This window comes from Heloderma suspectum, chromosome 5, assembly GCF_057233095.1.
Source record: "Heloderma suspectum isolate Gila_16-S chromosome 5, 16-S_ref, whole genome shotgun sequence".
Lineage (NCBI taxonomy): Eukaryota > Metazoa > Chordata > Lepidosauria > Squamata > Helodermatidae > Heloderma > Heloderma suspectum.
This window is the reverse complement of record NC_139462.1, coordinates 181459850-181485875: the sequence shown is the minus strand read 5'-3', so window position 1 is coordinate 181485875 and position 26026 is coordinate 181459850. Positions and strand designations below refer to the sequence as shown.

At 39.5% G+C, this 26026-nt stretch overlaps 1 protein-coding gene across 1 annotated transcript in view; it reads right to left on the bottom strand.

The window, feature by feature from the left end:
* Nucleotides 1–26026, bottom strand: part of RAPGEF5 (Rap guanine nucleotide exchange factor 5) — a 221336-nt gene that overhangs the window by 19895 nt on the left and 175415 nt on the right. The window contains exons 12-21 of the mRNA XM_084858588.1: nucleotides 23652–23730; nucleotides 21481–21625; nucleotides 17418–17515; nucleotides 15406–15436; nucleotides 14239–14317; nucleotides 12002–12151; nucleotides 10599–10696; nucleotides 8890–9012; nucleotides 8009–8187; nucleotides 4538–4628 (exon numbers count right to left, since the gene is read on the bottom strand). Of these exons, the coding sequence (XP_084714714.1) occupies nucleotides 4538–4628; nucleotides 8009–8187; nucleotides 8890–9012; nucleotides 10599–10696; nucleotides 12002–12151; nucleotides 14239–14317; nucleotides 15406–15436; nucleotides 17418–17515; nucleotides 21481–21625; nucleotides 23652–23730 (1073 nt within the window). The remainder of the gene's footprint in view (nucleotides 1–4537; nucleotides 4629–8008; nucleotides 8188–8889; nucleotides 9013–10598; nucleotides 10697–12001; nucleotides 12152–14238; nucleotides 14318–15405; nucleotides 15437–17417; nucleotides 17516–21480; nucleotides 21626–23651; nucleotides 23731–26026) is intronic.

Below are 26026 nucleotides of genomic sequence, written 5' to 3'. Positions count from 1 at the left end.
TAAAAAATAATAATCAAAGAGACTACTTTATCTGGCAGCTTCTATTTTTCTTAGTACTAGAATTCCCCATTATGAATAATGCTTAAGAGTGATGCAAACCCTTTTGCCTTTCAGGATTCCCTAATTCATAATTCTTTTATGATAAATGCCTCCTAACATCTGTGTTCACTTTCTTCACTAACAATCTGTCTGCATTACTTCTCTTAAGACCTTTCCTAATGATGACATTTTGAAAAGAAAAGAAAAGAAAAGAAAAGAAAAGAAAAGCACTACACCAGTGCTAGCCCCAATCTGTACTGGTAGTGCAATATCCTTGGAGCAGAGGAGACAGCTATACTTCAGGGGGAGGGGAAGGACCTCTTTGCTGATATAATAACGACTACTACTTTTAATAGGGCAAATGTGCTTTTTACTGATCAAGTGGGAGAGTGCACAACCAACATTAGAGAAAGAAGGGGGTATTTCTTCAAATGATGGGGCATTGCTGCAGAGATATGACAACCTAACTGGTGTTCACCAGGTTTTGAGCAGGGGGGAGAATGTTGTCACTTGTGGTGCAAAAGGCACTAACCGACGAATGCCTGTTATATGCCTATTCAACACAGCTCTCCATCACAGGAAGTGTTAGCTTGAGGGAAAATGGCATTTTCCTCAGCCACAAAATGTTAAGGGCTTGAGTGCTGGAGAAATGCACTACCCCATAACAAAAATAGTCCCTTGGGCAAAGAGTTTAACCCTCCCCACACACAAATCTAAATAACAGCTGCACATTTATAACATAATGAGATTATAATGTATATACATGGAGACAGCAGTGCAAAGTGGCATTTTTAAAAATGTGAGAACTGAAACGCAATTTAAATACTCTTTCAACCTGTTCACATTAAGGGCCAAACGTTAACAGCCATGGGCTGGATTTTTTTTCTTCAATCTTTTTTCTTTTATTTTTAGCGACGCTGAACAGAGCCTCAAAAACAAATGGAATACCCAAATGCAGCTTTCCATGGGACTCTTTAGTAAAAGGTGTTCTTATATTCTTACATGAACGGTGTATATGATCTGAAGAGAAACCAGACTATCCTTCTCTCAGGTTAAGCCTATTACCTTATATTTGCAATTAATTGTTGTTTGTTTTTGTGTAGTGTGTTTGATGCTTATATGTATGAACGTTAAAAAAAGATGATTAATGGCAGATGTACTTCAGATCTTGAACTACTACTATTAATGTAACACATACTATGTGAGGCTGTCTTTGAAGATGGTTCAGAAATTTCAAATGGTGTAGAACACAACTACTGGTAGCTTTCGATACCATCTACCATGGTACCCTTCTGGGACAGCTCTCTGAGCTGGGAGTGGGAGGCACTGCATTGCAGTGGTTTCACTCCTACTTGGAGGGTCTGCTCCAGAAGATGGTGCTTGGGGAACACTGCTCAGCCCAGTAGATTCTCCAATATGGGGTTTCACAGGGGTCAGTTTTGTCCCCCATGCTGTTCAACATCTACATGAAACTGTTGAGTGCAGTCATCCGAAGTTTCGGAGTGTGTTGTCATCAGTATGCTGATGACACACAGCTCTATTTCTCCTTTTCATCTTCTTCAGGTGAGGCTATGGATGTGCTGAATCATTGCCTGGCTGCGACAATGGACTGGATGAGGCCTAATAAACTGAAGCTCAATCCAGACAAGACTGAGATGCTGTTGCTGAGTGGTTCTACTGACGGGATGGAGGGTGTCCAACCTGTTCTGCATGGGGTTGCACTTCCCTTGACGGAGCAGGTCCGTATCTTGAGGGTCTCCTGGAATCATCTTTGTCACTTGAGGCTCAGGTGGCCTCAGTGGCACAGGGTGCCTTCTACCAACTTCGGTTGGTGGCCCAGCTATGTCCCTATCTGGACAGGGATAACCTGGCTTCAGTTGTCTATGCTCTGGTAACTTTCAGGTTAGAGTACTTCAATGCACTCCATGTGGGGCTGCCTTTAAAGACAGTTCGGAAGCTGCATCTCGTGCAAAATGCAGCGGCCAGATTGATAACGGGGACCAGAAGGTCCGAACATATAAGACCGACTCTAGCCCACTTGCACTGGCTGCCTATTTGCTTCTGAGCTCAATTCAAGGTGCTGGTTTTAACCTATAAAGCCTACACGGCTTAGGACCGCAATACCTGACAGCACACCTCTCCCCAAATGAACCTACCTGTACGCTATGTTCAGCATCTAAGGTCCTCCTCCAAGTGCATCCTCCAAGGGAAGCTCGGAAGGCAGCAACGAGGGAGAGGGCCTTCTCAGTTGTGGCCCCCCATCTGTGGAACAAGCTCCCTAATGAGGTCTGCCTGGCGCCAACTATATTATCTTTTTGGTGCCAAGTTAAGACCTATCTCTTTTCCCAGGCATTTGGCAGCACATTATGAGTTTTAATCAGTCCTGGATGTGTCTTTAGTTATGATTGACAGTTCAAAGTTGTTTTTAGTTATATGTAGTTTGTGTATATTGTCTGTGTGCTTTTATGTAAATGGCTATTAAACTTTTGATATTGTATTTAATGTTTTAACTTCTGTAAAGCACCCAGAGAGCTTCAGCTATGGGGCAGTATAGAAATGTAATAAATAAATAAATAACACTAATTCTAATAATACCTGGACGTAGGTTGCGGCCAGGCAGTTCTGACACCAATCCTGTGACACCAATCCTGTACCAGTTTCACTGGTTACTGTTGCATTTCCTGGCCCAACAAAGTGCTAATTTTAACCTTTAAAGCCATAGAAGGTCCACCTACAACCATAAAAACCTTCCCAGGAATTAATGCTCGTTGTCTAGGAACCCAGGTTATGGAACTCCTTCCCCACTGAGGTGCACAAGGCTCTGACATTACAAGCTTTTAAGCGGGTTTTTAACTTATGAATTTCCATCTGCCTTCTCTTAAATGAGCTTTTCTAATGCTGCTGGTTTAAAATAATTGAGCTGTTCTTAAAACGTTTAAGTATTGTTATTTAGTGTAATCAATGCTGCTGTTTTATTAATGTTTGAATTATCAGGCCTGTGATTAAAAAAAAAGTTTATGAATTCTCAGGTTTTCCTTTTCCTAATGTATGTTAAGTTTTAGGATTATGTAAACCAACTTTGTACAGACTATACCTTAAAAGTGACCTATAATTAAATATATAAATAAACCCCTTCCTTAATAGGGAATATTGGCCTGGTTCACATATAGTGACAACCCACAGTGTGGGGTGAGTACAGGTTGTTGTTGAATAATGGGTTGTCATTCTGTGCAAACCCTGTACTATGGTTTAACTAAGGGTTGTTAACCACAAACAATTAAGAATTCACAACTCAACAACAAACCATGAGTTCTCTCCCTTGGTTGTTTGTGGTTAACAACCCATAGTTAAACTATATTGCAAGGTTCCCACATAACAACAACCCATGATTCAACATCAATCCACAATTCAATCTGCTAGTTCACATGACACAACAGCCCACCATGGGTTAATTTACCCATGTTGTGGTGGGTGCCCGCATTTTGTTTAAAACAAGCCATAGGTTATTTGAGGGTTATCTAACCCTCAAACAACCCCTGCTGCCTGGGTTCACATGATATGACAACCCACAGCAAGCTGGGCGCCTGTGGGAGCCATGCCAAAATGGCACCCGTGGGCACCTGGCACAACACGACAGCTCCCATGGATAAATTAACCCACAGTTGGCTGTTTTGTTGTGTGAACCAGTTGTCTCATTTCCTCCACTCAGGGCCTGTTGAGTCCTAACACTATCTAAATGCTAACCATGGTTTTGTGACTGGAAGCAGACCATGGGATTGTGCATGGCTCTTCCTTCCTTCAACCATTTATATCAGTGATCTGTTTGTAAAAGAAACAGCTAGACAAGAACATCTCCAAAGGAATGCGTCTTGGATGTTAATGATTTAGTCAACATTTTTCCATAAATAATATTCATACTCTGGTCATCTTACTCTTAACTATGTTCCCTTTAATTACTTTTATATGACTGAGCTGCTTCTGATGATATGGATACCATGTGGAGATTGTTTAAAACCACCTCCACATGGGAGATGCTCCTGCTCCGCAGGGCAAGCCATTGTGTATATTCTAGCTCACCACAGGGTTTGGATCTGCACTAGGTGGTTTGTTTCGATGCTGACACCAAGAATGCTTTGCAATGTCATGGAGACAATCCACATTTTAGGAGCTGTTTCACAGGCCAATCAAGTACCCATGAATGAATGGCTCACCACTGGAAACAGCCAGCATACAGAGACAATTTAACTAGCCTGCATGCATCAACCTATTTCAAGAATTTCAAAACTGATGCTTCTTAAATCTAATTAGTAGTATAATCATTGAGGCCTTCAATTGCTTTGTCCTAATAGGATTTTTTAATGAGAAATCTTAAGAGTTTCTATATGACCTATGTCAGCAATTAACTGTATCTAGACTTTTTATTTCCTTATATGCTGTAAAGACAATATGTTATGAACAAGTATTTAAACAAATTACAACAATGAAATACTTGTATTACCTCCCATGTCTGAGAAAGCCGGCTGACCGATGCAGTGTTGAGACCCATAACAATGGCAAAGAATGAATTCAGATTTCTTTGGGCTTTGCAGCTGTAAAATAAAAAGGGCATTGTGTCATTTCCTATTCATACAAAATCTTGTATTACTGGGGTGGATAAATGTGCTAGACTAACCGCACCAACTATATTAACACTAATGTAAAGTTATCCTCTCTGTTGATCCAATAGATGCAAGTCCAATAAGATGTTCCAAGATTATTGTTCTTTTCCCTACTTCAACCTTAGTAGGACTTTTCCTAACTCAACCTTAATGGTAGAATAATAACTTACCTCTGATGACAAAACCCATATAACCACCAGCCCCTTCACAGTTGTTTAAAATAGTGCTGTGCAGAATTTTTGTGATTTTTTTTCAAGCTAAAATTGCCATTTTGAAGGTTGTGAGATGTTCCATGAAAAATCCTACCTTCCACAATTTCACAATCTGTTGCTGTGAGTTGATGCTCATGAACATTAAGAGACTATTTATAATCCTCCCTTGGTGTAATTTATGCACATAAACACCCGACTTTAAAACAATTGTGGAATTAAAGGATTAACAGAGCAACCCCATGCATATTTACTCAGAAGTAAGTCCCACTATGTTCATTGGAGCCTATTGTCTATTAAGTGTGTTTAAGGTTGTAGCCTTAAATTAGTTGCTATTCAGCAAAGTAAATGTGCACAAAAAATATTTTTAAGCTTGTTGCTGTGTAATGATGTGCATAGATGTCTGGATTTTGTTTACTTTATAGAAATCCCCTTTAAAATTTCATGCTTTTTGAGTGTCTACTGAAAAATACATATCAAAATGGTGGGGTGCTTTTCAAAGGGTGCAAAAGTGTTCAGCCTCCTCCCCCCGCCCCTGACAATCAGCACTGGTTAGAAGTTCAAATTGATAGGGATTCCATTTGGAAGAATTACAGTCTTGCTTTTACTTTATGTAACACTTTTGTATGTAATCATGTTATATTTATTGAAAATTGTGGCATACATCTTCCTAATGCCTCATTTCTCTCTTAACATTCAAAGTTCTTCTCAAAACTGCTGATAATTTATAAGAAATCTTGTTTCTATTTCATTGCCCTGGAATTAGTATTCCCTAGTTGCACAGCTCGGAGTTTATCTAAAATAAATCTCTCCCCACTGTTGCGTTCACATATTCTTACAATTCTTAAATGATCATTCATTTTCTTCTTCTGCATCCTCCAGTATATTCTGTAGTTGTTTATTACTGCAAATTTAATTAATGTGCAACCTATATATTCCACTGAGTAGTTAATAGGTATTATTGGTCACATTCACATTAAAAGCATAATCAAACAGGTGTCTTTGTGACATATTCCGCACAAGAATCACTTTAATCATGGTAGTGTTGTCTGGTGGGAGAATTTATTTTGCCTAACAATACAAAATTTCAGTTTACATTCTTGGAAAATGCAGCATCCCTATACTGCCTCGAAGAAATGGATATGGATGCCATGTGTCCAATAAGTGCCAACTGCACATTATATGGCGCTATAAACTGATAATGTAGAAAGACCTTTACCTCAGCTTACCTGCAAATTAGTAAAATAGTTATACCATTAACACTCAGCTACTAAGCTGTGAATTCCTATACCAAGTATTTATGTATTTATTTATTTTAGTGTTTTATTATACCCTGCCATTCCACACATTCGCAGGGCAGGGTATAAATGTACTATGTACTTTCATAGTCTGCAGGAACTGCTTTTACAGATTCTGTTATTTGAATTTCAGTATTGTACTGTGTCAATTGATACTGGAATTGCTGAGCAAATGAGATAATGCATTGACAATGTTTTCATTTTTATAATTTTGCACACCAGGGCCTGGTGCTGATGTAATTAATTGTATTTTCTAAAGTAATCTCTGAAGGCCTAAGTAACCCTGAGTAATATGGCCTCCTACTTTGATGTTTTTATTGCATCAATTTTCAGAAGTTTAATGAACAACCACATTTACATCAAAATCTTCTTGAGGTATCAATACTTACATTCAGAACAGAAATATATTTAGAATATACGGAAGAACATAAGAAGAGCCCTGCTGGATTGGACCAAGGATCCATCCAGTCCAGCATTCCATTCACACAGTGGCCAACCAGCTGTCTACTAGGAACCCACAAGCAGGACACGAGCACAACAGCACCCTCTTACCCATGTTCCCCAGCAACTGGTGTACACAGCCCCACCACCTCTGGTACTGGAAGTAGCACACAGCCATCATGACCAGTAGCCATTAATAGCCTTCTCCTCCAAGAATTTGTTGAACCCGCTTTTAAAGCCATCCAAATTGGTGGCCATCACTACATCCTATGATAGCAAATTCCATTAACTATGCACTGTGTAAAGAAGTACTTCCTTTTATCTGTCCTGAATCTCAATTTATACTGCTTTAATTTCATATTTCCTAAGAACCTAAGAGCAGCCATACTGGATTAGACCAAGGCCTATCTAGACCAGCATTGTGGTCCCACAATGGCCAACAGACTCCTATAGAAATCTCAAAAGCAGGACATGAATGCAATAGCATCCTTGTGTTCCCCGGCAACTGGTATTCAGAGGCATACTGCCCCTGATACGGAAGTTAATATATAGCCATCATGATTCGTAGCCATCAATAGCCTTATCCTCCATGAAAAGAGATTGGAGTAACACAAATAATTCAACATTTTTGCTCTCTAGGCAAAGTTATCTCTATACATGTTCTACAGATTCAGTATATTGTAAGGATATAAAAATAATAGAATATGGCAAGTCTCACAAAATGAAACCTTTTTATGTAAAACAATCAAACTTAGTATTCGATAAATATGGAAATTAATGCGCTGTTCAGCAGTATGCTCACGAACAAATTGCATTTCTCAGTGATTTATGAGAATGCAGTTCATGAACGATTTCAGTTTAGATGACAGAACTTTGAAGTACACAATAGAAGCGATCATCAACAGTTCTCCATTGGGAACAGAGAAGCAAATGAAATAAATACGTGTTATTGATTAATAATAGCTTAGCGAGAGATGGCTTAGCAGTACTAGCCACACTCTGAATAGAAGCTAAAGATTAAAATATAAAAGAAGTTGGATAGGTCATAGTTCTTACTACACACACCTTATTTTATAACAATCATGTGAGCTTTAACAGCTGAGATGCAGCTGGGACAGCAATAGCACAGATTTTTTAGACTACAGTGAAAGAATAAAAAGAATCAGATAGTGCACACCTATTTTTAGACAAATATGTTGTTGTTCTAGTTGTACATAGCATTTTCTATGTACATTACAATGTGCTTGCCAAAACATATGACATGCTAATAATTTTCTTCCATCATTCTTCAATGCAGTTTCAAAAGGTTGAATACATTCAACAGAGGACTACAGTGTCAACAATCATATTGCGTGTAACTTACTGGGCGGCGATTTTAATGAACTTTTTCACTAGCTGTACACGTTTACAGAGCTGGTTGCAGAGCAGTATTTCTGTGGCAACCCAGAGTTGAACTTCATTGCATCTTTGAAGCAGGAGACTAAGATTCACAGTGTTTTCCCCAGTGCCCTGTCTGCTGAAGGTGAAGTATATCAGCTCTTGCTGGAAGACAGTTAAAGATAATCGGGCTTTTAAATATGCAGATCAGAATTTGTCTGAAAAATGTAACTGTTGATACCTGGTCAGGAAATTCTTTTTATTAATTCATTAACAAACCTCAAGCAGGTCAGAAACAGTTCAAAATCACAAGTAACCTTGTGAGATGTTCAGCAATTACTTTTCTGATCACAGCTATGAAAAATGTAAGACCAGTTTGTCTTACAAATGTAAGACTTGGCATCTATTAATTGCTGGCAGGTTTCAGTCTGAGAACCAATGAGCTGGATTACATCTGCTGCTTTTTTCTTCTTCGCCAAAGTTGTACATAATTTGTATTTTTAAATGTATTTGGGTGGCAACAAGAATTCACTATAAGCAGAAAATGTATTTTGCTTTTTACTTCTACACATCATGTTGGGTCCCAACTTATTCATACTTAAAGTAGACCCACTGAAATCAGTGGGTCTTAAGCTGGTCTAAGTATGATTAAGTCTGTATCCAACCATCAGTTTTTATATAAACTGTGACAGGTGCTTTGCTTTTAAAAGCACAAGTCTATATTCCTGTTGTATCCTGGAGTGATCCCAGAAAGTTGCATGGTTTAGGATCACCTGAAGAAGTCATTACATGAGCAAATGTTATGTTGAAATCAGCCCAAACTAAACAAGAGCCTTACAATAAGCATATGTATCCATTGTTTCTTACCTCATGAACCAAGTTGAAAAGACTCCAGTCAAAATGTGTTAATTCCAAAGCAAGGTCCCAAGTGTTAATTCCCAGAATTCTCACTGACCGTTGCTGGGTTTCCTCATTTTCAGCAAAAGGATTCTAAATCAATGGACAGATGGAAAGAGTTCCTGAACAAGCATACATAATTGAAATCCAGCCATAATGTAATCTTTGTTCAATACTTTATTTTCTCTAAACATTTTTGCCTTGAAATAATTATGACCTCTTAAGACTGAAATAGCTTCAGTACTAAGGAGATCAATGAATTCTTATTACATTAGGCAGCCACACCACTTTAAGAATCAATTATTAAAAGAAGACAACAAGCAAGAATACACCACTAAATACTATACTGAAACCAACTTCACAGATGACCAAGGTTATGTTCTGAATTCATGCACTGTTTTGTATTGCAAGTAAAAGGAAAATAACTTTCTAAGATCTCAACAAAACAAATACATCAGATTTTACAGTACACGGACGCAACATGCCTCCATTCAGAATCAACTTCGCAAAACTGTCAATTCTATGACGAAAAATGACCAATTCTAAGCACACTTGGCAAGCAGAAAGAAAAAAAAGTAAAATTGTGAATCCAAATACATAAAACCTTCTAACATGTTACAGCAAAGTGTAACACCACACTGGTTATTTAACCATTCATCTGTTTTGCTTGATTTTGTTAAAGATTTAGAATACTTTGGAAAACACTGTGAAATTATGTATATAAGTGAAGTATTCAAATGGAAACTAATCTTACTGCCCAGTCCTATGCATCAGAAGAAAAGCCTACTGAATTCAATTGGACTTATGTACTTAAGGCCAAGTGCAGCCTTACATTGGATCATTTAAAGGCCAGATATGCCAAACTTGTGCATATTTAGAGTGCGGTCATTTTTCCAAAGGGGATGAAATTATCTGTTTACTACCACTTGTTAAATTTATATAGAATTCTAGGAATTGTAGAAAATAGACAAGTGGTATTTCCTTCAAGACTAAGTCATTAAAATTCTTAATAGCGTTGATATAAATAACACCATAGCGCTTAGCACCTATCATTCTTCATATGAACATTTTGAATTTCTATTTGTGTGTCTCAACGTACAGGTGTGCTGTTATCATTAATGTTTTATCCACAAAGCAAATATAGTACAGGAGACACTTAAAACAAACTTAGCCAGTACATATTAAAAAAAAAAATTAATCTCTCGTTTTCCCCAAACATTTCTATATAAAGGTTTGCTAAACCATACTAAACCCTACATACTTAATTCTTCCTTTTCAAAACATGTTTTCCTGATTGTAACGGTTGCATGAAATTATTACTGTGACAGAGTTTGAATGGTTTAATTGTGCAGGTAATTTAAAATATCAATGTCATACAAAACTAATATTTTGTTATGGCTTATAGCCATACAAATAGAATGTGACATCCTACAAAACGATACCTACAAAACTGATATTTGATAAACAAACATGTACAAAGCCATGTATTTTAGAAGGGGTAAAAACTAGAAATGAACCTTTGTTCATATTAAGGTGTGTGAGAGAGAATTCAGTTGATCATAGTCTCTATACCAAGAAGCCAATAAAATAGGTTGCACAGTGTTCTTTTAGAAACCCACAGCCACCTAGGTTTTTGACATAAACCAGAAGTCTTCAAAACTCAGAACACACAGCCTTACCAGAGTATCTGTCAGATCCTTTCGAAATACAAACATACGAGCAGATGACTCAAGGGATTTGGAGATTGCAAGGTCATTTGGTTGTAGTTCATGCTTTTCTTTAATATAGGTACAAAGAAGGAAAATATAATAATCATACTTTGCCATTTAAAACACATTCTTCAAGTCAAAAATTCCCTTCCAGAGCACCAGAGCTCTGGAAGCATAAAAAGCTTCTATGAGGATTTATCTAACAACCAAATCGTACCCATCTGCTCAGTAGCGCTGTACAAGCACAGGTTGGCAATGGCAACTACTCCTATGGCATCTTATGTAAAGCAAGATGAGAAGTGCGAAGAAAGGTCCTGGTTTTTTATATAAAAATTTCATCTTTAATACTCCATGTGGACTTATTAGTTGTCTTAGAAGCTCTTAACCCGCTGCTATTCACTTCAGTGGGGCTTGGGCAGAAAAGCTACCCAACAGATTGCATCGTGTACACTGTTACATAGAGGCTCATTAATAGAAGAATTCACATCCACATATTCAAACTAGTAAATACAAACTAGTAGCAAAATTATAAAAGTGTTCTAAGTTGGCTTTGATTTCATGCTAAAATTGAGGAGCCTATATGTACCAGGCAGACATCCTCTGTTTCAAAGGGGCAACTTTAAATATATGCTCTGTAATAAATTCATTCCATAGCCTTTTGGTAATTCCCATCACATTTACAGTTAGCCCCATTTCCTTTGACATTTTCTTGTATAACATTATAGTGCAACACAACAAAACAGCTTTCCAGAGACTCTTAAGAATTTACAGTAAAATACTGAGGCTAGGCTGGTCAAATAGATGAAGAACAGCAGCCTGTGAGCTGTGTAATTTTATTTCACAGAGGCAGGTCACTAGGCCTTAATTTTTTAAAGAATTAGGTAAAGAAGACTCCGTTCTAAAAAGGCAGGTGGGGGGGCTGGGCTCTAGACTGAGGGACTTTTAAACTGAAAAAGCATTACTTCATTACTTGCATTGGCTTGGAAAACATTTACATTACTGAAGTCATATTTTCCCATTTCTTCCGTCAGAGTGCCTTCCCTTTTTACAGGTATCTTTAATGCCCTCCCAGGTTATACTACGTTATGGAGAGGGAGACTTTTCTGAAGAGGCAAACCTTATAACATATTTCTGAACATGAAAAGTCCCTTGCATTCCAGACCTGATGTGGAAATGCATTATCCAACAGTACCGAAGAATTAGCAGTTGTCATGGAAACCCCTCTCTGCTATGCAGCTCCTTACTATAACTATGGTCATCCAGCTGAGGACCCATAGGGGAACAGGCCTATCCTTGCACTAGAAAATGCTAACCCTCTCTTTATAGATAAGATACAGAAAGAAAAGAAAGAAAGAAAGAAGAAAATAATTTACCCCCAGCGAATGAAAGAGCCACTAAAGCCAGGTCTTCCTGTGAATGCTGGAGTTTTTCTGCTACAATTTTCAAGATCTCCTGAGCTGAAGTGGATACTTTAGTTTTTACGCTGACAAAAGAATGTTCTGTTATATACACACGACAAAAAACTGTAAAGAGAGAAAAAATAATTCCAATAACAGACGGAGACAAATTTTATTGAAGAGAGCAAGATCTTCACAGATTGAATTATTGCAATGCCTTGATTAACATCTGCTTTGACAGTCACTCTTTGACAGCAGAAGCCACAGCTGCTGTATGCTGACCTACAGGCATATTTCCCTCTTCCTAGAAAAATAGAAGGACAAAAAACAACAAGAGTGTTTCCAGATGAAAAGTGCAATTTGTGTGTGTGCTAATATACTTCCACTAGCACCATTTAGGGCTAATTGTACAATAGCTAGTCCTCATACAAGGGACATCCTTCTTCAGAGAAGATATCTATGTTGGGAAAATTTCACTCATTAGCTACTAGAGGATACAGTCTCTGAATGCCACACTGTGGCTCATTGTGGGTTATTTATTTAACCCACCACAAGCTACGGTGCCATGGGTGCCACACTGAATATGCAACTGCCACTCTGGGATTATCGTGTCGTGCAAACCTGGCAAGTGTATGTTATGCGAAGGTTAAACAACCCTCGTATAACCCTAAAACAGCCAATAGGATATGCGAGGGTTGAACAACCCACACTTGCCAGGCTCGCACAACAGGACAACCCTTGAGTGGGGATTGCATATTCAAAATGGCAGTTGCATGTGCTGCAGGCTTACCATGGTTTATTTAACCCATGGTTGGCTGTCATGTCATGCAAACAGCCCCAATTTCTCTTTAAGTAGACCATTTTATTTTTATTTATTAAAAGATTTATACTTTTCCTTTCAGGGCAAGAGCCCTTCCAAGGCAGTTTACAGACCATCACAATATACACAATTCCCAAAGGTCAGATAAAACAGTTAAAATATCAGCATGCCAAGACATCAACAGGAAGATGCCTTATACAAAGTCAGACCACTGGTTGATCCAACTCAGCAAATCAATAAAATACAGACTGAAACAAAAATGGTTTTCATCTGCTTAAAAGGTGGATACAGATTTGTGTATCTCTTTAGAGAGAGAACTTCAAAGATGTGGGGCCACCACCAAAAAGGTCTCTGGTACCTGCCAGTCTGTCTTGACGGCAGACCAGTGAGCAGGAGCTCTAAGACTGATCTTAGGGCCATGCATCATGGAGCCTGCTAGCCGAATGTTATGAAACTAAGACCAACTGACAGGAATATTTGGGTTCCACATGCAAAGTTAAATCAGTTCTGTTCACAGCTGTTAACTGAAAACCCACAATGTTCCTCATGGCTAGTATGCCCTCAGCATGAATATGTAGAGCTTTTTCAACAGACCTTCTGGAGGGAAACTAAGATAACTTATTTTTACTAATTCTTAAGTTGTCTGTGGGTCAAGCAGGAACCAACTGCAAACAACCTTCTTCAACAGAAGCATTTATTTAGATTTATACCCTACCCTTCAATCAAATTATCAGGATGGCTTACAATAAAATATCTTACACACACAATTAAAAGTACATATAAATAAGCTAAAACTAGCAAATCTAGAAAACATATAAGCAAGAATAAAATGAATTGCCAAAAGTTGAAAAGCCTAGTAAAATAAAAAGTGTTTTGCTTGGCAGTGGAAGGACATCAAAGAAGGTGCCAGGAAAGCCTTCCTGGGGAGATCATGCTGGACCCAGTGGGACACCACTTCAAAGGCACTTTCCCCCAGTAATTACCTGCCGTATATCAGCAGTAATAAAGTAACAATAATGGCAGCAGTATCAGCACAGATTTCCAACCAAAGCCACTACATCAGCTTTTCCCACCTAGTGCCCTCCAGATGTTCAGCTCCCATAAGCCCCAGCTAGCATGGCCAATGGTCAGGAATCCTGAGAGGTGTAGTCCAAAAATCTAGAGGGCACCAGGCTGGGAAAGGCTACACTACATGGCTACTCAGATTTCAATTTTTCCAACGTAACACGTTCTTGGCACCTTGTGTAGTGGCATAAACTGTCTTGCACAGTAGTTTAATCTTTGTTATTGGAAAGGTTCGTTATTTCCACCATTTATGTAGAAGTAATGTGGACTAACGTTCTCCTCCTTCCTTTTCTCAGTTTCCACCATGCTCCATTTCAACCATGCTTACCTTCCTCAGTTTCATTCATAGTTCCTCTGTTCTGAAGCCAGTTCTCCTTGAGACTGAACTGGTGTAAAATGGCTTTATGCTACGAAGGAGTTAAAAAAATAAATAATAAATGACATGAAATAACTGCAAAACTCAACGGGTTGCATCTAGATTTACACTGGATCAACTGTGCTGGTAGAAGTGGGCTTACCCAACCCTTCCTTCCCACCACAGCCCCGCTAGCACCCTGAAAATGCTACACAGAGAGTCAGGAGGCCATGCTTAATAGGGTGAACTGTGGTGTGGTGGGGGAAGAGGGAGATCCTCAAAAATTGGGTGGAGGGACTTAGCGAGCAGAGCCCTTCTTCTCATGGAAGGTTCCTTTGTCTTGCAGAAGGCAGATTCTGAATCCAATCCAAAAATAAATCTGGCCAAAAATTGTTGGGTGGATAAAAGAAAAAGGAAATACATCAATTCTATCATGGCTAAATAAACTGAAAGTTGTCTTTGTGGACAAACGGGAAAGAAGCAGATTGAAGGAACGCTGAAAATAACTGTGATATGGTTTTGTGAGAAATTTCTTATTTTCCATCTTTCTGCTTCCGATACTTCCACAGTCGTATTTTACAGCTTACTTTATCCCTAGGCTTCTGTCTAGTGTATTTCCTGACCAGAACAAACACATTTCCACAGCAACACAGTCTTGTCTGAAGTTTAGGGTACCATTTCCTCTACATTTCTTGAACAAGCACTCTCTCTCTCTTTCTGTTCCATTGCTACACAATGCCCTTTACTCCAATAGACTACCTGACATTTGAAATCAATATCTTTGCCTCTATTTGCTTGCCCAAATCTACACAGATTCAAAGCTATCTAACTGCAGACAGGCAAGGATATGCTGATTGGCTTCTGCTGGATTCTGGCATCTCAGAGCATACCAATTAAGCACTAATAATGCCACAACCACTTTAGCTTAATTTATGTGGCTGGAAGCAGAACTACACTAGCAGGAACAAAAAAAATGTAGCAGTGCTTCTGGTCTTGCCCAGGTTTGGGGGGCGGGGGGTTGCTTTTGTTTTTGCTTTTGGCCACTGGCCTTCATTGATTTAAAGAAACCTAGATAGTGAAAAATGAGGCTACATACCAGTAACCAAGATAAAATTAAAATACTAGAAATTACTGCATTACCTTTCTGTGAGGTGAATATTCATCGACAGTGCTGAAACAAAAAGACAATACATGATTCTCTCCATCCAAAAACAATAAATGTTGATATTAATTCAGATCTTTTCCATGACAAGTCCAGAGAGGAGAAGACATTAAAAATTACACCTTAAGAACAAGTACAGATCGATCTCATACACCAGGGGTCGGCAAATGCAGGAGGTCTGGGAGGCATTTTCGTCACACACAGCCCAGCTGCAGTGGGTTGGGGGGAAAAAAATATTTTAAAAATCACTGGTTTGCTGCCAAAATTCGGAGATAGCAATCTAAATTTCTCCCTTTTTATTTCTTTTAAGAAAATATATGGGGTGGGGGAGACAAGGCCCAGGGGCCACTTGAGCCCACCCTGCTATACATGTTTACTTGGAAACAAGTCCTTTTGAATTCAGTAATGCCTACTCTGATACGTCTATAGGTTTGCAGCGTTATTCAGAACTGAGGCTGAACATGATACCACAGCCAACCTCAATTGTATGTAATCCAGCAGTGCATATCATTAGCTAGTCCCATATCATAGTAATTGTTGCCCATATGGCAGGAATGGATTTTACAAGATTTTCAGTGTCTAATTTTTCCATGGAACACATACAAAAATACAGACATTCATGCATACTTTAAGGGTAATTAGTTCTCTCATTCAGCATTCTGTGCTAAATAGAAATTTAAAGTTTATCAAGGACCTATACTAAGTACATCATTATTTCCAGGCAGACAGTTTATTCTTTGACAATATTGAATACCAATCTATAGAAATATAATGCCTGTGTATCAGGGTGAGAATCAAGAATATTTAGTTGATTGTCCTGGAAGAAAAAAACACACACAGTTTGTCGGCAGCTTTAGGGCGCAATCCTATCTAGATAGGCGGCTGCCTCCAAACTCAGAGGCGACCGCCTATCCAAAGCAAGGCAGGAGAAGCACAGGGTGGGGATCATTCCCTCCATGCCTCTCCTGCCCTGTTTCTTCTGCTAGACAGCCATTTTTGGCTGTCTAGCCGTGGGGGGGCTGAGCGGGAGAGAAGGCTGCTGTACAACGCATAGGATGCATCATACAGGCAGATCCGATCTCCCTACCCCGAAACGCCCCCAGCCCCGCCCCTTTTCAGCCACTCCACACTCCTTTTCCGAGCACAGAGGACAGGGCTTCTCCACACTGCCTCCAAGGCAGTGTGGACGTGAGGGGAGGTCAGTTTTCCGGGAACCGACCTCGAAGCGCGAGCTCCAAGGTCGGTTCCTGGAAAACAGCATATCCTATGGCCGTCTAACTGCTGTCTAGCAACCATAGGATTGCTCCCTCCATGCTTTATAGTAGATTAGGTTAACAGTGGCTAAAGGAATGAAGAAAAATGCACAATGTCTGATGTTTGGACAAAAGGAAGAGGCGTGCAGTATGCAAAGGTTTAGGAACCACAGCTAAGAGAAAAAAATCAGAAATCTTCAGGTATGCAAAACTGTAAAACAGCTGTTAAGCAATTATTTGCTTTCAGCTAGGTGAAACCATTTCATTCAGTCATATATTTTGAAAAATATGGGAAACAAGGTGTGAACACAGTAGCCTTTAAAACTGTTAAGGATCATACACTATCTCAAATCTTCTTTCTGCAGAGAAAAATCAATGACAAATCCTATTGTCTAAACTCACTTAAAGGCAAACACCGCTGCAAATAGTAATGATTTGTTAATAAAAAGCTAGCTACAAATCTTCTATTTATAATACTAGTCATAGTGGAGGGTTAAATTAAATTAGTGTTTGATGGTATCAGAATTTCCTTCTCTTTGCCAAGATTGTGGGTGTCAAACATGTCATTTCAAATTATTCCTTTGTAGTTGTAGAAAAGCAAAGCTTGCCTGAACAAATATTAAAGGCATGAAATTATACTTATGCGGCATTTGGCATCACTTCACTCACACACACAAAAAAGGTTGTCAACACAAAACTAATTATAACCCTCCAAAAGGAATTTTTTAGAAACTTACTGACGACGGTGCATTCCAAGTAATTTCTGAAATTCTTTCAGGTCTTTCTCAAGGATAGGGTATTCATATACATCATCTAACACATTCCTGTATATTGTCTTTAAAGCAGGGAGGGGTTGAGAGAGAGAAAAAATATGAATCAACCAAATTGATCTGATGCCTAAAGTAGAAAACATCATACAGTACCTTTCAGGAAATCAGTTGTTGGCTTGTTAAGACAAAACGTCACAAATCCTTTCAAGCTAAAATTCTCAACACATAATAAACATAACCATGACGCAGTGATAGCTGATGTCTTAAGAGGCAGTCTCTGTACCATTCCTAAGTAATGGTATTAAAAGTGTCAACTCTCATTAGTTTGTGTGAACATTTTTAAGTGACATTTCAGTATATTGCTTAAAGCCTGCCATAACCTTCCAAGCACCTCTGTTTTCAGCATGACTACACTGGATTCATCACAACTCCACTATTCAACAATCAAAAGAACAGTAGCACTGCTAGCAAATAATTCAGACTTTATTTACAATATGTCTGAAACGGAGCAGCTAATTTCAATCCTTTTTTATATTCCTAAGGCTTAAACAAATGACAAAACACCTGAATCAGCCTTAGTTACTGGGCCTGTTAAAGCATAATGCCCTCGTCAGAACTCTTAACCGGGTATGAGTCTTGTCTCTCTCACACCGCCTCCCCTTTATTACAATGTGCATATGGATGGTTCATTCTTTATCAAAAAGGGGGGTTCTTTCCCCACAGCAGCAGATAGCCTGGTCATAATTTCTCTATGGAGTCTTTTAAAAACTGGTATCCCATCAACAGAACTATTCATTTTTTGTGAATGATGGTGCACTTGTCCTAAACACTGCTAATGCTGCAATAATCCTGACCTGCTTGTAAAATCCAAGGTCACAAGAATAGACTATCTCATTCGTTCTGATTAAATACGTTCTGCAGAGCTTAACCATAATAGACTCCCTTTTCTCTCAGCTTCCCAACAGACACGTAGAAAATTTTACCTGAAAGTGCCAAACGGAACTGAACTAGTGTCAAAAGGTTGAATCTTAAGGCAGAGCAAAAACTGAGCAGTAATGATCCTAGAGAACTGATGGCTAACCTTTTTGGCAAGCCTGACACAAATTTAACTGTGAAGTTTGAGATGGTGCTTTCAGATAAGGCTTTTATTGTGCAAGTGCCCTGTCTTATTCACAGAGAGTCCAGATAACATCATGATCCATTTGTAATCAACTTGTGTTTTCCTACTACTGTATCCATCATTTTTATAACTGCAAAAAATATGGTAAGGGAGAAAAGAATGGAACGGGAGTTCAATGTTTTCACAGCAGGTATGGACAATAGAATGTGTAAGTGAGGCAGGGTGGGAGGAGATGTCCCTTGAAAAGGTGGATAATATGTTGGGAATGCCCTTCCTTCTTTATCATTTGTGCATTTCCAATTGAAGAATCATTTCATGCCCTTCAAAGCAAGTTCTTTCCCCTCTCGCAAGTAGGGATGTATGGCCTGTGTAAAATCCACCGCATCTATGTTTCGCAGATTGTCAGGTGCCTTTTGTTCTGTTGTCTGCTCACAGAAGGATGCGATTTTTTTTCATCATGCAGAAAAATACGTCAATAATTATGTAAGTATTTACGTAGGTATTTACATAATTAACCTTAGTACGTAACATTTAGCGTATTGTCCCCCATTCCATTCAATGTTTCCTCAGCAGAAACTTATGTATTTTCCTACAACTTTATATGCATAAATTTCAGGAAAGTAATAACAACAGGAAGACCACAGACTCCGCGCAGCCTCAGTTGCTCTGCAGCTGATTCCGCAAGTTAGATTCTTAGAAATCCAAGCTCAGTTTAATCCATCTCGAATTTCTCCAGCATCCCTACTCCTAAGGCTTCTCATGGCTTACAAAACAGGAGTTAGAGCTAACCACTGAACACAGTGGTGCTTATCTCTGAGTGAATATGTGTAGGATTTGGCTGCAAGTCTGCAATCATCTTACTGGTGCTTGATTTAGAAAGAAATTCTAATTCTCACTATGCTGGAATAGGGACACATTGAAATTGCTCAAGAGCTGGCTGTGTGTGTGGGCGTGCGCATTAAAGACAGGGAGGAGAAACAGACACACAGCTTGCCAGTTTCACCTGCTGCCTTCCCTCTTCCCTTTGAAGAAACACTGTTTGAAATCATAGGATCCCTACCACCACCAGGTTGTGAAACTGACCAGAAAAGAATAAGAATTTACAGCCCATCATAACCATGTTTACTCAGAAACAGGGCTGCAAGATGCTTTCCCCTTATTGCAAGCATTCTAACAACAGCAGCAGCAGCGTGTCACACACACACACACACGGTTCTACAATGGTGCTGAGAAAGAACTCACTTCAAAATGTTAGAGAAGGGCGATATGGTGAAAATGAGGTACTAAGAAAGCAGGTGACAACACTACCCACTCAGCTACATTATATGTACTCTGAAAACAGCAAGGTGAACACACCAAAAACATGTTAACCCTCTGAAGGGCAGACAGTTGATAGGAATTCCACTTTTAGCTTATAATGGAAGAACACTTATTGGTAGCACTAGGAACCCAGTAGCACTCTAGTGCACACTTCTGTATGTATACAGCTCCCTTTACCCCAGTGCTTTGGGGCTTCACCACACCAGGCTTTTTATCCCACAATTTACCAGGGTTTCTGCTTCTGGATTCTTTGCAGGATAGATCAGCTCCTTTATACAGACGGACATATGCTTTGAATCAAAGACTTCCTCTCTCACTAAATTCTATATGTTTCATTATACAGCCACTAGATGGGGCTGCCGATATATCACGTTAATGTCCCTTATCGCTTTATCTCCGAATCTTTTGAAAGCGGGATAAGGGGGGAAAGCGCGAGAGATGTCCTGGATGTTGACAACATTGTGTAAAGGACCTGCAAACTTCCGTGAATGGCCATTAAAGAGCATGCAATAAATTACTGGTGTAGAAATGCTCTTGGTAGGTTTGCCTCTAGTCCATGGACTTAGGCAGCAAGACAACGTAGGCTAGAGATAGGAGTACAAGTCTAACTACACCATAACCAGTCCTGTAAGTTTTTTCTGCTCTAGTCTAGCTCATGCCACACAAGCTGCAGGCTCATTACCCCTGCTCGAGAGAATTACAGATTGGTATGTGCTAGACTTTTCCAATTACAAAAGAAGTCAAATCAAAAAGAGATTGTATAGAATCCAACAAGAGATAGTAATCCACAATGTAATCATGGATTGATGAGGAATGTGACTTACAACAACCAATTTCTCTCCTGCCCATATCCCTATATTTCTCTTTATCCTTTGCTGTGGTACAAGAGATTACAATGTCTTAATCTGGAAAATGTTTCAGGTTTACCACAAGTTTGGTGATATGAAGCAACCAAGTGATTTGAGTTTTGCTCATGTTGAATTAAGTCCTGAGTGCCTCTAATGCAGGAATAGGGAACAGTTTCAGTGTGGGGAGGCCAAATGACTGGGCCAGATGATGTCAGGGCCAGATGATGTCAGGGTGTATAGCCACTACCTTGATGGCACCTGGTCCCCGCCAGAAATGCTGGCGGGAGCTCCAGGTGGCACTTCAGCCAGAGACCAGCTTTGCTGTACACGGGCTTTTCTCAATTTAGGAAAGCTTGCATGTAGTGAAGTGGCCCCGACCAAGGCAGCAGCTGGAGGAGCACTCCAGCCACCACTTTGGCCAGGCCACTTGGCCGTTGTCACATCCTCTCTAAATGGGGCGGAGCTTAGGGATCTGAGCGGGTGATGCCCACAGAGGGAGCCAAAGCCTCTGTGGGCTAGATGGGGAACCAACCCAGGGTGGAGGTTCCACATCCCTGCTCTAATAGATAAACTATTTACATCTAATAACCTTTGTCACTTCCTGACTGAGAACTGTTACAAAATCAATACACATATTTTGGGAAGGTTCATTAGGATGGTTATTTTAAAAGAGTTTTTCAATACATAAACATATGTAAATAAAATTGTCATGCAGTACTGAAATGCAGCTGAGTAGACATACCTTTAGAAACTGTTTTAAATGCTCATCCTCATGTAACCAGTCTTTGTAGAGTGAAGTCCACTGGGACACCAAATGTAAGACTTTTCGCTTTCTGCAGGGAACATCTAGCATTTCTTCCTTGTCTTGATGGTTTTTAGCACAATAAGTACATTAGGTTAAGGAATATAAAACTAAGGAGACATCAAATCTCAACAATTAAGAAACCAGGTATTTAAATATTTTCAATGTTTTATGTTAGCTTATATTGTCAGTTGTATTGCTGTTTTAATACTGTTTGCATTTTAACCTTTGTAAGCCACTTTGGGGAATTTTTATTCTAAAAAGCAGCTGAAAAATGTAGCCAATAAATAAAAGAAAACGAAAGAGACTCGAGGGGGGTGGAGAGATTTGCTCCTTCCTTACTACGCATATTTAATGTTTCTTTAGTGCTAATATAAAATTTAATGCTAGGTACTGTGAACAACATAGAAGTAAACATTTCTCGCCAGAGGATCCTGAAGCCTAACATGGAAAACATACCGTGTGTCCCTTCATACATAGCTTTTCAAATAGGAACTGTATTTCCAGCTTTACTTACTACCTTTTTACCCCATCTTCCACCAAGAAAGCTCAGGGGGAAGTATATGGTTTCTCACTCTTATTCTCTTAGAAAGTCTATAAGATATGTTATGGTGAGAGATGATGATTTGCTCAGTGTCCTCCCATGACCATGGCTAAGCTGACATGTTTTAATGGAAGCCACTTTGGGAGACCTGCCTGGAAAGTGGTATATAAATACCTAAAATATATAAATAAAACAAACAAATATACTATCCAGTATATAATACTGGCTCTCAAATTACTGCCTCAAATCAATTGTAAAGTGCTTCACATAGTATTTGCAATGCAACTCTTAATAGGGATTAAACTGATTTGTCCCCATGCTGGGAAGTAAAATAATCCTAGAATGATGGAAGGACTTTGGAGATCATCTAGTCCATCCCCCAGCTCAATGCAGAATTTGCACTTCAGGGTGCAGCTACAGCATCCCTGACACATGGCTATCTAGCCTCTGCTTAAATACTTGCAGCAAAATAGAACCCACCACCTGTCAAGGCAATCTGTTTCACTGCTGAACAGCTCTCACTCTTAGGATGTTTAACTGAATGTTTAACAGAGTGTTAAACATTAACTCTCCTAAAGTTTAACCAAAATCTGCTTGCCTGCAATTTCACCCATTCGTTTTAGTCCTCTCCTCTGGAGCAACAGAGAACAAGTCTGCTCCATCTTCTGCATGGACACACTCCAAGTTGTCAATGTCCTTCTTAAAATGGGGCATCCAGAACTGACAGTACTCCAAGTGCGGTCTCAGTAACGCAGAATAGAGCAGGTATTACTTCCTGCTATCTGGACACTATGCTTCTGTTAATGCAGCCCAAGATTGCATTAAATTTCCATATTTCCATGCTTTGAGTGAAGGAGATGGTGCCTTTGAGAAAAACAACATTTGGCACTTGGCATGACCACTTCTGCTCATGAGGTGAGAAATACTTTGTACTCTAGAATGTGCCCAGCTTTGTCTTTTTAAAACCATTATCCTTGAGATGTTTGAAACCATCCCAGAATGAGGTCTTCCAGGAATAATTTAATACCAGATTAACATCATAATCAGAATGCCAGTGTGGCATAATCATTAGAATAGAAGACTAGGTTGAAATCCCCACTTAACCACAAAGCTCACTGGGAGACCTTGACTTAGTCACAATCTGCAAGTCTAACCTATCCCACAAGGTTGTTGTGATGATAAAATGTGGGTGGGGACAACCATGTATGCCACCTTGAGCTCCTTGGAGGAAAAGGTAGTATATACTACTACTACTACTACTACTACGAGGAGGAGGAGGAGGAGGAGGAAGAAGAAAAAGTGCTGGCAACTTCCAACAGTAAATTAGAGGAACCCTTTGTAGTAAATTAAGTTCCAAAAGTCCCTCACTCAACAGTACCATGTAGTACAGTTGATCTCTGCAAATTCAGATACAAATATACAAGATCTTGGGCCCGCTATATTCCTGCCAACACTCAGAACAAGCATCAGAATATCTCAACTAAATGTAACCAACATTGCTCAGTAGACACAATGAGGAAAGAAGGGAAGATAGTGAATTCTGTCTTCTTGCACTAATGAAGGATATTGCCTCAGCAGAGCTTGACACAAGTCATCTGTTGTCATGAAGACTGTGTATGTGAGAAGGAAGTCATCCAGGAGAGTCTCTGCAAAGAAAGTTACAAATAATAAATTATAAAAATCCACACTATGACTAAAGTGTTGGATGGGCATGATATTGTTCAGGTAGCCAAACCATTCGTTCGTTCGTTCGTTCATTCATTACATTTTTACAGTGGCCAATAGGTGAGGCTCTCTAGGCAGTTCACAATTAAAACCGAAAGATACAACATTAGAAGACAGAATATAAAACTTTTTAAAGTTTAAAAGTACCTTGTAAAACCAAAATAAAACCCAGCAGCAATTACAGCTCATGATGGTGAGTATGAAAGACCATTTCGCATTCTATATCTTAAAGAAGTAACAGTGGCTACTTAAAATTTCAAATAAACCTCTAAATGCAAAAATATTAATTGTATTCCTTATAGACAGAAGTGGTAAATTATTAGCCCTTTTATCTTTTGTATTTTGGGTATCCCAAGTTACACAACGAAGAATCATAGACAGAACAGATCATGTAATTCAAATTTTTGGTGCATGACTTGGGTTTCAGCATTACAGAATCAACCATTGGGCATACACACCTCTACGTTTAGGGACAAGGAGTGTCTTCCTACTAATGGACTACTGCAATTCTAACCCAAAACCCTTAGGGTCTTTAGTAGAGTATTACCCAGTGACTTAGGAACATGGGAGCACAGAATTTTCTAGCACACAGTTTTTTATGTATATAGCACCCTGTTGCACATGTGGATGTAAATCCCAAAAGCAGATTTATATGCAGCAACCTGCTTTCACATGCAGATCTCTCTGCTGGACTGTGGCATCTGTAGTTTTGGAGTATTTTAGACACTGCTTGTTTTTAAGCACTTTTCCCATGTGGGCTAAAGTGTTGGGAACTTTCGGTAATTCAACTAATCCTATGATTTCACATGGAAATGTGTCTCCTAATTAATAACAAGCTATTAAGACTCCAAAATGCAGTCTATATATGAATACTTCATTCTAGGCCACCTAAAATGCATGTTTACTGAGAAGTAAGCCCCACTGAGTTTAACTGGTCTTATGCCCAGGTGAGTGTGTATAGGACTGCAGCCTTAAATATAGCTTTTCCTTCTGGTTTGTATTTAAAGCCAACACAGAATTTGCTTTTTAAGGTAAAACTACTGTGGCTTTCCTTCTGACAGGAAGAACCACAGGTAACTGAAGCAGACAGTACGTTCTTGATTTAATGTCAATACATCAGTCTTCCCCAACTGGTGCCCTTCAGATATGTTGTACTACAGTCCCCATAAGGCCCAGCCAGTATGGCTAATGGTCAGGAATGGTGGGAGTTGTAGTTTACTTTATTTATTTATTTATTTATTAAATTTATTGGTCACCCAGCCACTCTGGGCGATGTACAATAGTAAAAACAATTTAAAACAACAAAATTCTACATTTAAAAACATATTTCTAAAAATACCCTAACCCACCCCAAATGCCTGCCTGAACAACCATGTTTTTAATGCTTGGCGGAAGCTCATTAAAGAGGGGGCATGGCGGAGTTCCCTAGGGAGGGAGTTCCACAGAGTGGGGGCCACCACAGAGAAGGCCCTCTCCCTCGTCCTTACCAGTCTAGCTGTCCTGGCTGATGAGACAGAGAGAAGGCCATCCAAGGCTGACCTTGTTAAGCGGCCTGTCTGGAGGCGCTCCTTGAGACAGGCTGGGCCAGAACCATATAGGGTTTTAAAGGTCAAAACCAACATCTTGAATTTGGCCCGGAAAACAACTGGTAACCAGTGCAACTCCTTCAGCACCAGAGTTATGTGATCACACCGGCGACTGCCTTTAGTTCAAAACTTATGGATGGCACCAGGTTGGGGAAGGTTGCAATATGTCTTGATTCTCCATAATACTGCCAAACTTTGGACAGAGAGTTCTGACAAAATGTGGTCCACTGGAGAAGGAAATGGCAACCCACTCCAGTATTCTTGCCAAGAAAACCCCATGGAACGTATCACAAGGCTAAAAGAGATGACGCCGGAAGATGAGCCCCTCAGGTCGGAAGGTGTCCAATATGCTACTGGGGAAGAGCAGAGGGTATTTCCAAGTAGCGCCAGAAAGAGTGAAGCGGCTGGGCCAAAGCCGAAAGGACACTCAGCTGTGGATGTGTCTGGTGGTGAAAAGAAAATCCGATGCTGTAAAGAACAATATTGTTTAGGAACCTGGAATGTCAGATCAATGAATCAAGGTAAGCTGGAGGTGGTCAGACATGAGATGGCAAGATTGAACATCGACATCTTGGGAATCAGCGAACTCAAATGGACAGGCATGGGCGAATTTAATTCAGGTGACCATCAT